This window comes from Mirounga angustirostris, unplaced genomic scaffold (assembly GCF_029215605.1).
Source record: "Mirounga angustirostris isolate CCGP_5_RB_7025 unplaced genomic scaffold, mMirAng1.0.hap1 SCAF_8, whole genome shotgun sequence".
Classification (NCBI taxonomy): domain Eukaryota; kingdom Metazoa; phylum Chordata; class Mammalia; order Carnivora; family Phocidae; genus Mirounga; species Mirounga angustirostris.
This window is the reverse complement of record NW_026991716.1, coordinates 101309957-101326236: the sequence shown is the minus strand read 5'-3', so window position 1 is coordinate 101326236 and position 16280 is coordinate 101309957. Positions and strand designations below refer to the sequence as shown.

At 39.4% G+C, this 16280-nt stretch overlaps 1 protein-coding gene across 2 annotated transcripts in view; it reads left to right on the top strand.

Annotated features, from left to right (window-relative positions):
- ROS1 (ROS proto-oncogene 1, receptor tyrosine kinase) overlaps window positions 1-16280 on the top strand; it is a 103606-nt gene that overhangs the window by 40341 nt on the left and 46985 nt on the right. For both annotated transcript variants that reach the window (XM_064598033.1, XM_064598032.1), the window contains exons 18-26: window positions 1491-1591; window positions 4938-5152; window positions 5477-5637; window positions 6027-6171; window positions 8402-8664; window positions 10959-11022; window positions 11321-11523; window positions 13072-13277; window positions 14140-14426. In XM_064598033.1, coding sequence (XP_064454103.1) covers window positions 1491-1591; window positions 4938-5152; window positions 5477-5637; window positions 6027-6171; window positions 8402-8664; window positions 10959-11022; window positions 11321-11523; window positions 13072-13277; window positions 14140-14426 — 1645 coding nt within the window. The remainder of the gene's footprint in view (window positions 1-1490; window positions 1592-4937; window positions 5153-5476; window positions 5638-6026; window positions 6172-8401; window positions 8665-10958; window positions 11023-11320; window positions 11524-13071; window positions 13278-14139; window positions 14427-16280) is intronic.

Below are 16280 nucleotides of genomic sequence, written 5' to 3'. Positions count from 1 at the left end.
GTTTGTTGTATTCCAGAGCAGGGAGTTGTAAAAGATTCTTTTCTAAGAGATAAAAGAGACTTCATAATTTGGAAAACTCGAGTGCATCTCATTATAAATAATCAAACAAGATTAACCCGATTTCACTTTAATGGAAACAATAGTCAGTACATTTCTTTTAGCCTGAGGCAAGGCCATGATACCACTGCCCAAGGGCTGGGGATCGCTAGAATAGTGTGTGTTTATTTATTTATTTTTATTTTGTGGGAAAGGAGTAGGTTGAGTTTCCTTGAAGACAGCAGGCTGTGATGTGTATGATAGCCAGAGCTTCTTACAGTGACGTGCCTTTGTAGCAGGCCTTGGGGCACCTGTCAGCAAGAATTTTTAGTTCTTGGCTAGCTTGCTGTATTCTTTTTTACGCTTCTCACTGGCTCATCATTTTTGTTTTTCTGCTGCAGTGTCTTGTTAAAGATGTAGTCATCAACTTTAATCCTTGATCCCTCTTAGCCTCTAGGTCTGCTCTAGAAACAGTCCATCACTGAGGTCAGGCACCTGGCAATCTCAGCTTATTTGAAAATTACCTCTAACGCCAAAGAAAGCAAAAGTGTTCCTTTGGGTTGTAACTTCTATCCATGTAGTCTATGTCATAGGAGAAGCAGACTTTCCTCAGGCCTCACCTAGACAACTGAACATAAAATTAAGACAGGCACCGTGACAAGAAGACGAGGGAAGATTAGTAAGGAGTGGTTTTCAGATGTTAGTTGGAAATAGAACTTTATATATACATGACTCTATTTAATTATAACACATAAAAACCCTGTGTGTATTATATTTTTTAAATGTGTCAGGACATTTTGGTTGTAATTAACGGAAAATATAATTTAAAATGGCTTAAGACATTGGTTCTCAAGCTTGATGACATAATAAAATTATCTGCAGAATTTGAAAACACACTGGAAACTGGGTTCCATCTCCAGAGATTATAATTTAATAGGAGGCACTGTGGGAATTGAGGGGGGTGGTTTAAAGAACTCAACAGGTGATTCTAATGTGCATCCATGTTTGAGAACAACAGATTTAAACAACAATGAAATTCATTGACTGATGCGGCCAGAGTCCAAAGTTATGGCTAGCTTTAGGATATCCCTAGCTTTAGCTTTAGGGATAGCTTTAGGCTTTAGGCAAGGCTTGACATAGTGGCTCAAAGTTCCTGATTCAGTAGGACCTGAAATGTGGCTGAGAATTTGTGTTAAGTTTCCAGGTGATGCTGATGCTGCGGGTCCAAGAATCCCTGCCTCTTGAGGATTTTTAGGAAACCAGCGTCTATATCCAAATTGCATAGCAACAGGCACACTCATGTAATTTTGATATTCAGTGAAAGGTAAAAATCACTGAGTTTATTATTCCAAAGAGGATGTTAAAGAGAACTCTATGGCCTAAGTGTGACTTATTCACAAAGGTATCCTCCAGACATGTATTTGATTCATTTTCTTACCTTATTTTCTATTTAGGTAATTGCTTTAACTTTAGACCTTAGCGATGGGCTCCTGTATTGGTTGGTTCAAGACAGTCAATGTATCCACCTGTATGCAGCTGTTCTTCGGGGGCAGAGGTGAGTAATCGCCCTTGAAAACAATTGGTTAAGAATGAGAACGACTGGGCGCCTGGGTGGCTCAGTTGGTTAAGCGACTGCCTTCGGCTCAGGTCATGATCCCAGGGTCCTGGGATCGAGTCCTGCATCGGGCTCCCTGCTCAGCGGGAAGCCTGCTTCTCCCTCTCCCACTCCCCCTGCTTGTGTTCCTGCTCTCACTGTCTCTGTCTCTGTCAAATAAATAAATAAAATCTCTAAAAAAAAAAAAAAAAGAAAACCTTTAAAAAAAAAAAAGAATGTGAACGACTTACCCCCTCAGTTATGTGATAATGCATGGAAATTCATTTATTCTTCCAATAAACATTTACCAATTACCCACTGTTTCTGCAGGCATTGTGCTTGTGGGGTAAGATAGGTTTGTAAACAACTACTTACAGTGGAATATGGTGAATCCCGTGATGGGTAGAAAGAGTACGGTGAAGACACTGAGAAGAATGCTTCTCGAGAGCTCAGGAAATGGATAGATGTGTTTTTTCCTCTTAGCAAAGCAGAGTGTACATGATGGAGTTAGGCAGAAATCATCCTGTCTGGCACACGTGAAAACTGGAGTGGAAAGAAGCACATGAATTATTCTCTCAGTCTGTGTCCTCAAACTAAGCCCCCAGTTCTCTCGGCATCACCATGTCTTCCGTAATAGTGCTGTTGGGGTTGTTCGTGGTTTTTTTTCCTAGTATTTTTCCTATACTTTTTTTTTTTTTTTTTACACATTTTTGCTTTTTAAAATTAGGTGTAGGGATGCCTGGGTGGCTCAGTTGTTAAGCGTCTGCCTTCGGTTCAGGTCATGATCCCAGGGTCCTGGGCTCCAGCCCCACATCAGGCTCCTTGCTCAGCGGGGAGTCTGCTTCTCTCTTTGCCTGCCTCTCTCTCTCTCTCTCTCTAACAAATAAATAAATAAAATCTTCAAAAAAATAAAATAAAATTAGGTGTAATATACATAATACGAGATGCTCAGATCTTCAGTATTCCAGTGTATCAGTTTCGACAAATACATTTTAAGACACAGACTCAGTTCCTTTGGTTAACTGGTATTCCATCTGCATGGCTCAGTTTAAACACTGTTCTTTAAGAAGCACTTTTTCTGACCAGACTCCAGTAGGTCTCCTTGTTAAGGAATCCACTCTACCTTTCTTCTTACAGTGATGTTCAGCGGTGTCATTGTTTGCTCATCTTCTACCAGACTGCCTTTTCTGCTAGCCTGTGTATTCTATGAGGGCAGGGATTGTATTTGTCTTATTTACCATTGCATTCCTGGTGGCTAACACAGAAGTAGGCACAGAACATTTGTTGAATGAATGAGTAAATGAGTGAACCCTCAGCCTAGTAACCTCAGCTGACCTCTATACACAACTTCATAGCATCATGGAAGAGTTTGTCTTTTTATGACTTTTTTGGTGAGCTTTGACTTAAATCCAGTCTCACCTATTGCTGAGGGCTGAAGGGTTTAAAATTCCACATGGAAGGAAGCCCCATACTGACCTCCTGAAAGTGAAGAGGTTTTGCAGAAGTTGTGCTGTGAACATTGGAGGTCAAGAATTTTCTGGTTAGCTCAGGAGATTTTTACAGGGGAGGAGTCTTCAGCTGGAAATGAGGGGCAATCCAAGCCAGTAGCAACTAAGGGATATCCAGTCTCACCCCACGGGGAAATCCTCTGCCCTGGAGACTATTTGGGGAATGTTGAAATGAACAACCTGGTGAGCAAAACTAACACAAACATGTTCACAGGATACAGGCTGCGGGAGCTCTGTGGGTGGTCCAGAAGAGGCTAGCCTCTTCAGACCAAGGGCATCCTGCTTGGTGAGGTTCCTTCCATTTGGAATTTGGTTTTATGTATTTCACAAGGTTACTGGAAAGTTCTGATGAGAAATAGAAATAACAAGGTGTAAAATTAGACAAGTAGGTGAAAGTCCGAAAGGCGAATCAGATACTGTCTTCAGAACTGTGTTGGTATGAATAGAGTATTTTACTAGAAAAAGGATGATGGAAATAGTCTTCGTGAATATACTTCTTTATAAGGTTCCCAATTCCCAGTTATGGTCCTCTTAGGTAGTTTCAGTTTTGTTAAGGAGGTATTGTGAAATTTACAAATCAAAATTTTTTTTTTTTTTTTTTTTTTAGATTTTATTTATTTGACAGAGAGAGACACAGTGAGAGAGGGATCACAAGCAGGGGGAGTGGGAGAGGGAGAAGCAGGCTCCTGGCTGAGCAGGCAGCCCGATGCGGGGCTCGATCCCAGGACCCTGGGATCATGACCTGAGCCGAAGGCAGACGCTTAACGACTGAGCCACCCAGGCGTCCCTACAAATCAAAATTTTTATGTATTTTCATTTTAAATGCCATACTTCATACTTTTCTAAAGAGGGACATGTCAACACTCTAAAAAGCTTCAGAGAAATCATCAAAAAAAAAGTCAAACCACTGCTTCAAAAGGCTGAACATCATTGAGATCGTTTCTATTTATTGAGTACTAGGCAACTGGAGTAATCTGAGAAACCACTAAGCAGATTTTTAAATAAAAATCATTGTAAAATTCTGTCATCGAGAAAAAACTGTAAAATCAATTTAAGTAATAGTCTGTTAACTTGAATCCCCCAGTCTGAAAAGAAGCATTTTGAATAAGCTGAAGAGCTTAATAAGTATCACTGAAGCAACAGTTGTGAGTAGTATAAAGTAAAGGACCAAACAGGCTAGAATGATGAATGGCAAATAAGGAAGGTGACTAACCAAGTATAGGAGGGAGGCACGGCTCAGTGAGGAGAAAGCAGTCAATATTCAGGGTACTTCCAAGAACCAAAAGTATTTGTTAAAATCTGTGTATCCTCTTGCCATTGCAATATCACATTAAGAAGAAAAGTCCTAGGGGCGCCTGGGTGGCTCAGTCGTTAAGCGTCTGCCTTCAGCTCAGGTCATGATCCCAGGGTCCTGCAATCAAGCCCCGCATCAGGCTCCCTGCTCCGCGGGAAGCCTGCTTCTCCCTCTCCCACTCCCCCTGCTTGTGTTCCCTCTCTCGCTGTGTCTCTCCCTGTCAAATAAATAAATAAAATCTTTAAAAAAAAAAAAAAAAGAAGAAAAGTCCTAGAAAATTTGCTTTAGGTATACTTGAACAAAAATGTAAAAAATCAACTTTCTATGGAACTAAAAATAACAGTGATTATTGATAATGTTCTACTGTTATTATTGATAGTGATTTTTGTTCTTGTATACACAAACACACACTCTCACAAACACATAATCTCGCCAGTACTGGCGTGTACCAGCCCTCCCCCCCCCACTTTAGGTACACATGGTAATTGGTGCCATGTCTTCGCAGCTCTGGGGAGACCAACATCACAGAATTTGCAGCCTGGAGTACTTCAGAAATTTCCCAGAATACGCTGATGTACTATAGTGGTCGACTCTTCTGGATCAATGGCTTCAGGATTATCACAGCTCAGGAAATAAGTCAGAGAGCCAGTGTCTCTGTTTTGGAACCAGCCAAATTTGATCAGTTCACGATTATTCAGACGTCCCTCAAGCCTCTGCCAGGTACAAGATTTTATTCCTGCTTACCCTCTCTCCTCCAAACTTTTTGTTAAATAAATGTTTGGGTGGGATTTTTTCTTAATAATTATGTTTTTAAAAGAAAAAGGCTTTAGTAGTTTCCATTGGTTTGCTTGCAGTCAGTTCACTCTTAACCCAAATTTGCAGCATGTGACAGTCAGAAAAAGAAAAATTTCAGGATATATTCAAGGAAAGGTAAACTTTGTTTTGGTACCAATTATTAGTGATTTCTATTAATTTTCCATGTTTTCTATGATGATTGAGAATCTTAAATTCTTTCCCCCTCTATTCTTTCTTTTCATCCCACAGGCAACTTTTCCATTACCCCCAAGGTCATCCCAGATTCTGTTCAAGAGTCTTCATTTAGAATCGAAGGGAATGCTTCAAGTTTTCAAATCCTGTGGAATGCTCCCCCTGCAGTGGATTGGGGCGTAATTTTCTACAGTGTGGAATTCAGTTCTCATTCTCAGGTATAGTGTTGGTTCTAGTAGCTTCCATTTTTCAAGCAGTCTGTACCATCTGCGTCAGCCCTGCCTGCACTGATCTGTGCTTCCTTCATTTAGCCAAGCCCGTCGATTTCCTTTGTTGTTCCCGTAGCATTTGGTTATTAAGATTTTTCCTGAGAACCCTTGTTTATAGCCAGTCTCTGACCATTTTGTGGCTAGTGGTAACAACTGGTTTGTTAGATACATTTTAACTGGTTTATGTGGAGCCACATGGACCTTACCCACATTAGCGTTTCCAAAATTGCACATTTTGACTTTACATGTGAACCGGAGTTTGGGATTTTAGTTAATTAGGAGTAAAGGATTTTATGATTCCCTCACTAAGAAAATAATGTTTTGTTCTTATGTTTTAGTTCCTGGCTAGTGAACAACAGCTTTTACCGATATTTACTGTGGAAGGGCTGGAGCCTTATGCCTTCTTTAATCTCTCTGTCACTCCTTATACGTACTGGGGAAAAGGCCCCAAAACATCTCTGTCACTTCGAGCACCTGAAACAGGTACATGGGTCAGAATCTCTTTTACAAAAGGTAGAACCTCACTTTCCATGATCTAGAATAAATAGCTAATAATTTTTAAAAATAACTGTCAGTTTTGTAGATGTGTTTAGATTCAAGACCCTTTCAATGACTTTTCAGAGATTAGAATAGCACCATTAAAATAAATCTGCATAATTTATTCCAAAAGCATATTTCAAGGATTTCTTAGAGACTGTTTCACTTGATTATCATAATATATCTGATGCAGAAACCTGTTTCAGGAAATTTGTGAAACCCTTGATAAGGAAAATGGGAATATAACAGCAGAGACAATTTCATGGAAGGCGGGCATGTCGGTAGATGTTCCCATGATGGTAGCTCAGAATCTTCCGTAGGTGAATAACTGATGTCTAAATTTAACGTTTCTCTTTGGTATATATTTTAAAAAGGATACTAGTCATATTTTTACATGCATATCGCTATAAAATGTGCAAAGCACATTTATATGTATCACTCCTTTATTAAACATTTATTGCATACTTATCCTGTGTCAGAAACATCATTTCATCCTTTCATTTGACCCTCACCCTGCTCTGAGGAAGGTAGGACAGGTGTTACTATCTCAACTATGCAAATGAGAAAGCAGAAGCCCAGTGGCTGCCCAATGTCACATAGCTAGTTAAGTGGCAGGGCTGGGACTTAATCCAGACTTTTCACTGTAGTTTGATCAAATCTCCATTCAGTCATTTCTGCAAATGGTGGTTAAGGATAGTATCATATTGATTTATTTAATATCAACTTATTAGCACAGGACCTGGCAGGTGGTAAGAGCTCAGTAAGCATAGACATCCATTCACCACTGTGGTTTTTTAACTGCTAAGATTCTTTCAATGATATTTATCCATGAGTCTCATAACAGGAACATAGTGGAGCCTGGGCAGGTTCTGGAGCAGTTAGCATTTGGATCCAGGTATGCTCTCTTCAAGATTGTCTTGGGATGTCAGCTGTGGTCGGACTCTTCTGTGGAAATGGCTTTGTCTGCATCTGTCAGGGGAAGCACCGGGGGCTAAAGTCATCAGCACTCTGCTGGATGTTGGGGGCAATAAAATAAAAAGAAAAGAAAAGATCTAGCCTTTGCCTTCAGGAAATTTACAGTATAGTCGGGAAATTATTCTGATTGACAAATCTTTATTAAGCACTTCCTGTGTGCCAGTCCTATACTAGATTTGAGGGGATTTAACAAAGAATAAGAACATGTGCTTTCTCTCATGGAGCTCATAAAACAGTAGAGATAAACACATGCTTCCAATGGTAGTAGAAATGAGGCTGTGGGAACTGAGCTGCAACGACATAGAGCGAATAGACAAGATGGAAAGCTTCATCTATACCAAGCAGCCCCCGCACTCTTAGGAAAGCGCAGTGCTCATGGATTGGTAGGGCCACTGAAGGCCTTTGGGGAGGGGGAATTCTAGCTGGGCTCTGAGGAATGATGCAAGAAAAGGTATCCCATGTGAGCACAGCGTAAGCAGGCCTGGAGATTGTATTATGATGTGAGTGTCGAACATCGAGCAGCGATGCAATTAGAGTGGAGAGTGGAGCGGGGGAGGGACCTCGTAGAGGAGTCTGAAGAAAGAAGACAGGCATCTTGGATGAAATGACATAGACATCAGGCAGAGGAATTTCTCTTGATTAAGAGGAAGAGAAATTCGTTGAAGGACTGGGAGAGACTAAATTCTTGGTTTGACTCTAGGATTAATGGTAACCACAAACCATACTCTTGGGGGGTACTCCCTGCCGGGGAGGGTTCAAGGTGAGAGTGCCTAGATCCGTGATATGCTTCATGTTACATCCTGAACTGGCTGAAGGCTGGACCGAGTTCCTGCCTTGCTTCCTGTGACAGCCATTTCCACCACCAGCTGAATCACTGTGTCAGGATGAGAGTAAATATTGTATTTTATAAGGAGAGCCAGCCACCCTCCATCTATACAGGGTGCAGATGAGAAAGATGGACCTAAGTCCTGGCAAGAAGTATTTGGGTTGAAGATAAGAAAGATTTGCTGAAATATCAGGATAGGTTCCTGAAGAAATCTGTGGAATATTCTCTTCTGAAGATCTTTAAGAACAAGATAGATACACTTCAGTGGTCTGGAATGAGAAGTACTTATTACTAAGTTTCTCCACACCCTCACCATGAATGGTAAAAAGTCAACCTTTTATTCTTGTCTACCCTATCTGTGTCTCTGCTTTGCAGTTCCGTCGGCACCACAGAACCCCAGGATATTTGTATTACCAAGTGGAAGATACCGTAACCAGAATGAAGTTGTGGTGGAATTTCGATGGAATAAGCCTAAGCATGAAAATGGTGTGTTTACAAGATTTGAAATTTTCTACCAAATATCCAACCAGACAGACACAAATGAAACTTTCAAAGACTGGATCACTATCAATGCAGCTCCCTCGGAGATGTCTTTTCAGCTTGAACACATGAGTCCTGGGTACACTGTCGCCTTCCAGGTAAGAGTGAAAACAGACGAGGGTCTCAACGGTGCAAACAGAAGGTTGATTAAAGGACTAGGTTAAGAATTCAGCCACTGTGTCAATAATTTGAGGTCCACTGTGATCATGGAAGTCAAGTGGGTATCAAGGAATACAGAGGGGAGAGGGGACAGCTAAGGTAAAGGACATCTTGACAACTTCCTGGCTTTCAGACTCAGAACAGACCATTATTTTTTCCTGAGATCACTATAGGCCATGTACCACGGAGGATGCTTTTATATTCCTTATCTCATTTGATCCTCTTATGGTCTGTGAAGAAAAAGCCATGTCCCTGGGTGTATCAGTGAGTTACTAATGCTGCATGGCTAGGAAGTGGTGTGCTATAGTCCAACTCCTAGAGTCCTTTCCACCAGATCACATCACTATTGTGAATCCTCTGGATGCCCCAACTTGGAGCTACCAATGGAAGTAAAAACTGAGGGGCTAGGTAGTTGACATCTCAAAGTTACTGTCTGGTAGCCGATAGAGGAGAAAGTGAGAGAGAATAGGAGTCAAGAATAAAAAGCTACTGCCACCCCATTTGTGCATTTTAACTTTAATGTGAAATAGCTTTCTACTTACGATAGACGGCTTGATGATTTTCATATCTTCATTAAATAGCAAGTTGGTGACAATGTTGTACACATTTAGAACTATTTTCCAACTCTTTTTGGGGAACATAAGGCTTTGGGGAATGTTTTAGAGATTTGAGCATCCTAAGGATCTATTTTCTTTTTGTAAAATCCTAATTTAATAAATATTTTATTAATATATTAGGTTTACCTATATGAATCACAAAAGTTGTACATATAAGTTAAAGATGATACACATTCCTATTTGTTAAGAATTATGTGTATTCTGATTAAATAAATATCTTGGTTAATTTTATCTGTCTATATGTACATGGAGTTTCAGATCTTAGTCACCACAGGACCATGCAAAGTGATATACATGGATATGCATGAGCTTCACTTAACATGGTCTTGTGCAAAAGTGAAGACATCTTGGTATATGTATGTACCATGATACACACACACACACCATATACAGATATTAGTATGTATGATATGGTAAAATATATTTAACACTAGAAGTATAATAAAAATAATCTAATGGTTTGTTGATCGAGAGGGCACTTGAGGATCTACCCTTTGGGTCCATCATTACGGATGTCAATTTTCTTTATAGGCTGTTGTACATATGCAAGGTTTGGAAATGGAAATAATTTATTACACAATAAAAGACATGTAATAAAAACTGTTTTTAAAAAGCTTTGGTACTAGGATGCAGGGCAGCACTGTGGGAAGAAAGTATACGACCCTCAGAAGACATGATTTTTATGCCGGTTTTTGCATGTGTCATTGTGGATGAGTTACTTATCTTTAATTGTAATTTTGTCCAGTTTCTGCTCTTAGTAGTCATGAGGATCAAAAGAGATAATGTATGTAAAAGTGGTTTGAGATGCACAACTTTTTTTCAAATATAAGTTTTAATGATTATTTTCCTTTTCTAAATCTCCTTTTTTAAAAGTATAGTAAATTTAGTTATTTAAAGCTTCTACTTGTTTATTTCACAGTAAGTGGAAATTTACCATAATATGCATAGTTTTGTTTCTGTAGAATGTTCTACATAATTTAATTGTGAAAATAGCTAAAAACCTTTCTTAGAAATTCAAATCTTTTGCAGTGGAGATTTGTGCCATTATTTTGTACTCTTTTAGACAAAAACAACAACAACAATAAAAAACAAACCACAAGCATGAATGTGAGGCAATATTTACCTCTTAGTGATTTGTTGCTTTATACTCAGATGGAAGTAACTATTTGAAACTATTCAGTCAGAGAAAGACAAATACTGTATGATTTCACTCATATGTGGAATTTAAGAACAAAACAGATTAACATATGGGAAGGGGGAAAAAAGAGGGAGGCAAAACATAAAAGACTCTTATCTACAGAGGACAGACTGAGAGTTGCTGGAGGGGAGGTGGGTGGGGATGGGCTACATGCGTGATGGGTACAAAGGAGGACACTTGTGATAAACACCGGGTGTTGTATGTAAGTAATGGATCATTAAATTCTACTCCTGGAACTAATATTACACTGTATGTTAACTCACTGGAATTTAAATAAAAACTTGAAAAAAAGAAACTTCATAATCGATATCAGAATTGTGAAATGAAAGCTTCAATAATCTATCAGTCTCAGAATGTAATTATTTTCATCGAGGACACCATTGAATGCAATTTTTTTGGTATCCTTTTCTTTCTTTAGGTTCGAGTCTTCACATCCAAAGGACCTGGGCCATTTTCTGACATAGTAAAGTCCAAAACATCAGGTATTTGTTACCTAAAAAACATTCTTGACTGTTGGTATTCTCAGGGATATGAAGCTGTCTCTGAGCTGAAGTTCAAGTCAAATAATAAATTTTTATCATCACTGAACACACTTAAATAAACCTAAGCATAGGGCGCCTGGATAGTGTTGACTGAGACTGGAACAGTAGATGAACCCAGAGGAAACCTATGGATTTCAGAATAGCCTAGTGAATCAGGGGATTTTGCCAAACCAAAGTTTTGGTTTTTTTTTTTTTTTTCCCTTATACATATTATAAGTGTTTTGTTTCTTATTTTCAGAAATTAGCCCATTTCCATACCTCATAACTCTTTTTGACAGCAAGATAGTTCTATTAGATATGGATCAAAGTCAAATTGTTTGGACGTTCTCAACAGAAAGAGACATCAGTAGCGTGGGCTATACGGCTGATGATGGAATGGGCTATTATGCTCAAGGAGACTCACTCTGCCTTCTGAACATGCACAACAGGTCCACTTCTGAGGTATTTCACTATGTAAATATTCTGGAAGGAAGGATGTGGATAATTTGCATATCACACTACCCTGTAATTAAAATGATTGGTCAGTGGTTGAGCCATTAAGATAAGAATGGTTGAAGAGGACAGATGTTGTATGCTTATTTAGTCACAAATGAATAGAGATTAGATTTTGGGCAAATGTCATTCAGGACTAATTTAGTAAATAGTTATTTGGTATAAGGCACTGTGTTAGTTCCTGGGATAGAAGAAAAAAAATCACAGTCCTTGAACAAACCCAGTTAGGTATTAGTCTAACACTAGGAAGACAGTCCTGTAGCTATTAAGGGGTGAGATTTGGGATCTGAAATTTAGAATTTAATTCTGGCTTCACCACTTACTAAATCTGACCCTCAGAAAGCTATTTAACTACTGATTATGTGGTATCTGGTCATAGGACTCCTGTGAAGATTAAATGAGATAATCTAGGTGAGGCACTGAACATGATGCCAGGAATGTGGTGGCATTCACTGAATAGAGCAGACAGACAGAAGACAGTATTGTGCTATGCTGAGGGCAGGATGTGGTGGTATCACAGAAAATGGGTGATCAATCCAGGTTGGAGTGGTGATGGTGGTGGTAGAATGGAAAGACATGTTAGGTTCAAAGAAGATGAGCCAGGTGAAAGTGGAAAAAGCTGAGGGGGTAGTAAGAGTAAAGACAGGGAAACGAGAGCCGTACCACATTTAGGAGACTATAAATAGAGTGAGCTTGGAATGGAGATGGGGGTGAGGATGAGAGACGGATAGGTGGTAAAGCTGGAGAAGTAGGCAGGAGCCTCAATATAATGGGCCTCCTTCACCATGCTAAGGTGTGGAATGCCAATCCTGAAGACCACATCAAGCCATTAAGGAAACTTAGTGGGTCATTCACATGATTAAGTTATGTTATAGAAAGACCTCTCTCTATAAGTGGTGTGAATTATGACTTAGAGAAGGTTAAGTCTTAGACAATTAGGAGGCTATCACAGAACCCCAGAGGAAATGTTAGGCAGGAAGTGAGAGGCAGTGAGATGAGAAAGGAGAGGACAAATCTGGGACATATTTAAAATGGGACTAATTCACGATGGGCAGTCATGATAGGAAGAAGTCAAGGATGAACCACATTTGTCAGGATTGCTCCTCAGGTGAGTGTTGGAAATCCATAAAAATATACCATGCAGGAGAAAAGAAGGTTTTGGGGGTGGAGTGATGAATTCTGTTTTCTGGGGTCATTCATATGGAGATGTTCAGTAGTCAGTTTGAATCAGTAACTCAGTGAGGGATCTTGCTACTGTTCTTGTAGCATTGGTCTATGAATTATAGTTGAAGTCATGATAGTTGAAATTAACCAAGAGAAAGAATACAATGTGGGAAGAGGACCAGTGTTACAATGGTACACAGTCCAGAGCTATTGAGATTTTGGATTACAAAGAAGTGCAGTAAATAAGTAATACGGTAGATTACAGAAAAGTCCTCAAATTAAAAAAAAAAATGACCACTGTCTCCTTGGCTGTGTTTTCTACCTATTGTTAAGATTTTCCGAGATACACTGGTTTTTGATATCACAATTATTACAATTGACTGGATTTCAAGGCATCTTTACTTTGTGCGAAAAGCATCACAAAATGGAATGCAAATATTTGATGTTGATCTTGAACACAAGGTGAAATACCCCAGAAAGCTGAAAATTTGCAATAGAAATTCAACAATAGTCTCTTTTTCAGTATATCCTCTTTTAAGGTATGTAAAGTATGAGTATCTGTTTCTGTTGTGATGAAATAGAGACATTTAATATAATATCCGGTTTAATATTAGAAGTCATCAATGGGAAAATAAGATACTTAGTGTTCTTGACTAGCTACATTAATTCATAGTAAGTAATTCTACACATAAATTATGAGCCCACAGCCACAAATTTGTAAATTTAATCCATACTGACAACTTGGCTAACCTAAAGTCATGGTAATTACCAACAGGAAACCAAAGCAGATTTTTATACCAGTGGATTTCCTAATATCCTCGGATGATAAGGATGAGAGGGGCAAGAGATGAATAGGAGATAGACAGGCTACATGTCAGGCCCAGTGAAAGCTATTCTGGGCTCATCCATCTTTAATTAATGTCCTTGTAAGATGAGTTTTAAGGCCTCCATTCAGCAACTGAATAGCAGTTTCTCAGGCTGAAAGATATATTTTGTTTGTGCCATAAGCATGGTTATAGTCTTGAAACTAGATGGTTAACCAGTATTGAGAAACAGAAACAAGCTTGAGAGGAGGGGGATGGAGATGGGCGTTGATGGAGAGCGTGCAAATATATGTCACATTTACAGCCATTAATGACTCATTGCATACAGCACCTCAAGGTCATTTTAGTCCAAGGCTTTAGTTGTAAACACAGTTATTGAGAAAGCATGGGAAACTGCTACAAACTAGACTGCTTATGGCCACCTCCATCTCAGAAGGTTATTGGACACTTGGACATGTTCTCTCAAAGGCTGTATTTGTCTCTCCAGTCATTAGGAATGATTAATCCTCATTGGAACCTAACATTTACAATGATGTTTTACTTATTAAGTTGGAGGGTCTTTTTTTTCCCCCTATAGTCGCCTGTATTGGACAGAAGTTTCAGACTTTGGCTCTCAGATGTTCTACTACAGTATTATCAACCAGACCTTGAGTCACATTCTTCCACCCATAGCTACAAACCATTCAAATGGAAGGAGTCAGTGTTTTTGTGGTGTTACTCAATTTGAGTTTAGTGGAACAATGACGATTGATACCTCTGACCTAAAGAAACCGCAGATATATTTTGTCAAAGGGCAAGAGATCTGGGCCATGGATCTGGAAGGATGTCGGTGCTGGCCAGTTATCATGGTGCCCACTCTGCTTGGTAAGACATCCATATGTGTACATAGATGCTCATCAGTAATGGCAGTCCCTCCTGTTCCATTAAAAAGAATATATTCAAAAGAATCTACACATGGTATTTGCTCTGGACCTTGCCAAATGTTCATGTAGAATTTAAGTCAAGTTGTTTCTAGGAAAATTGTATATAGACATTCACAAAATTTGTTGGATCCATGGGTTTCTTTGTTGTTTTTGCTATTATTTTATAATTAACAGTAGAGCTACAATTTATTGAGCTTAACTATATTCTAAGCAAGCTACCAAATGTACTACCTCATTTAATTTTCAAAGCACCTTGATGAAGTAGATGCTAGTGTCCTCATTTTATGGATGAGGAAACTGAGGCTGAGAAAGATAAGGTACTTATCCAGAGGGCCATGATTGGTGGGGGAGTTGGGGTTTGAAGCTGGGCCTGACTATAGCATCCATGATGTTACTACCAGCACCTTACTTTGCTTCTGTTGTGATGGTCCCATTGACTCCATATTCAGCATGAGTTGGTCAATATTTGACAGGTCTATTTGTTGAAATGCACATGCTTGTGGAGGAAATACTTAAATGTCTGAAATGATTTGGAGGTCTTCTAATTAGGAGTAACTGCAATAGGACAAAAATGCACTCTAAATACCTACATGTATTCTTTTTTAAAAAAAAGTCATTTTATTTATTTATTTGAGAGAGAGAGAGAGAATTTGCATGAGAGGGGAGGGGAAGGACAAAGGGGGAGGGGGAGGGACAAGCAGACTCTGCGTCAGCCTGAAGTCCTACTCCTGGCTGGATCTCACGACCCTGAGATCATGACCTGAGCCGAAATCAAGAGTTGGACTCCTAACCAACTGAGCCGCCCAGGAGCCCCTACTTTCATATATTCTTTTCTTTTTTTTTTAAAGATTTATTTATTTGACACACAGAGAGAGAGACAGCAGTGAGAGAGGGAACATAAGCAGGGGGAGCGGGAGAAGGAGAAGCAGGCTTCCCACTGAGCAGGGAGTCCTATGTGGGGCTTGATCCCAGGACTCTGGGATCATGACCCGAGCCAAAGGCAGACACTTAACGACTGAGGCACCCAGGACCCCCTACTCTCATATATTCTTAAGAGTCTACTCCTCACTGTCCACTGTAGTAACCACCAGTCACATGTGATTTAAGTTCAAACTAACTAAAATTAACTGAAATTAAAAATTTAATTCTGTAGTCACATGAGCCACATTTTAAGTGCTTAAAAACCACATGGTTATTGTGTTGGGCAGCGTAGATATAAAATATTTCCATCATCACAAGTGCTATTGGACATTGCTGGTCTATATAGTAAAGTTTTGAAATTGCAAATGAGTGTGTATATATGTGTCTGTATTATAACTGCACATATGGTTTTGTTGACATGTTACTTAGAGCCTTTTAGGAACAATTTCAATATACTTTCAATGGGCTTTAGAAATAATGTTTTGAACTTCTCTTCTTAGGAGAATTACTTGTTTCTGTTCAGTCTGTGACAAAGACTTTCCTTGATCAAACATTAGGCTCCTCTGAAACCTTTCCTCAACTAGGCCTTGACCTTGGTCTTCCAAGTCTGTCATTGCTGAGTCTAGTTTTAGCAAGAATCTTGCTAAATCAGTTTAGAGATAATCCCCACCCTTGGTATCTGATGAAGTTCTTCATCCCCCACCCTTGATGTTCTTGAATTGCCTTTAGCAAAAAATCATAGTAAGCCTATTTAGCAAGAATCTCCCTATCCTTGATGTCTCCTCTTAGTAATTTTCTGTCCATGCATCCCCTCACTCTGTTGGCTCCGCATCCCCAGCTGACTTTGTTGTATGTGAAGTTGAGCACATCTCTC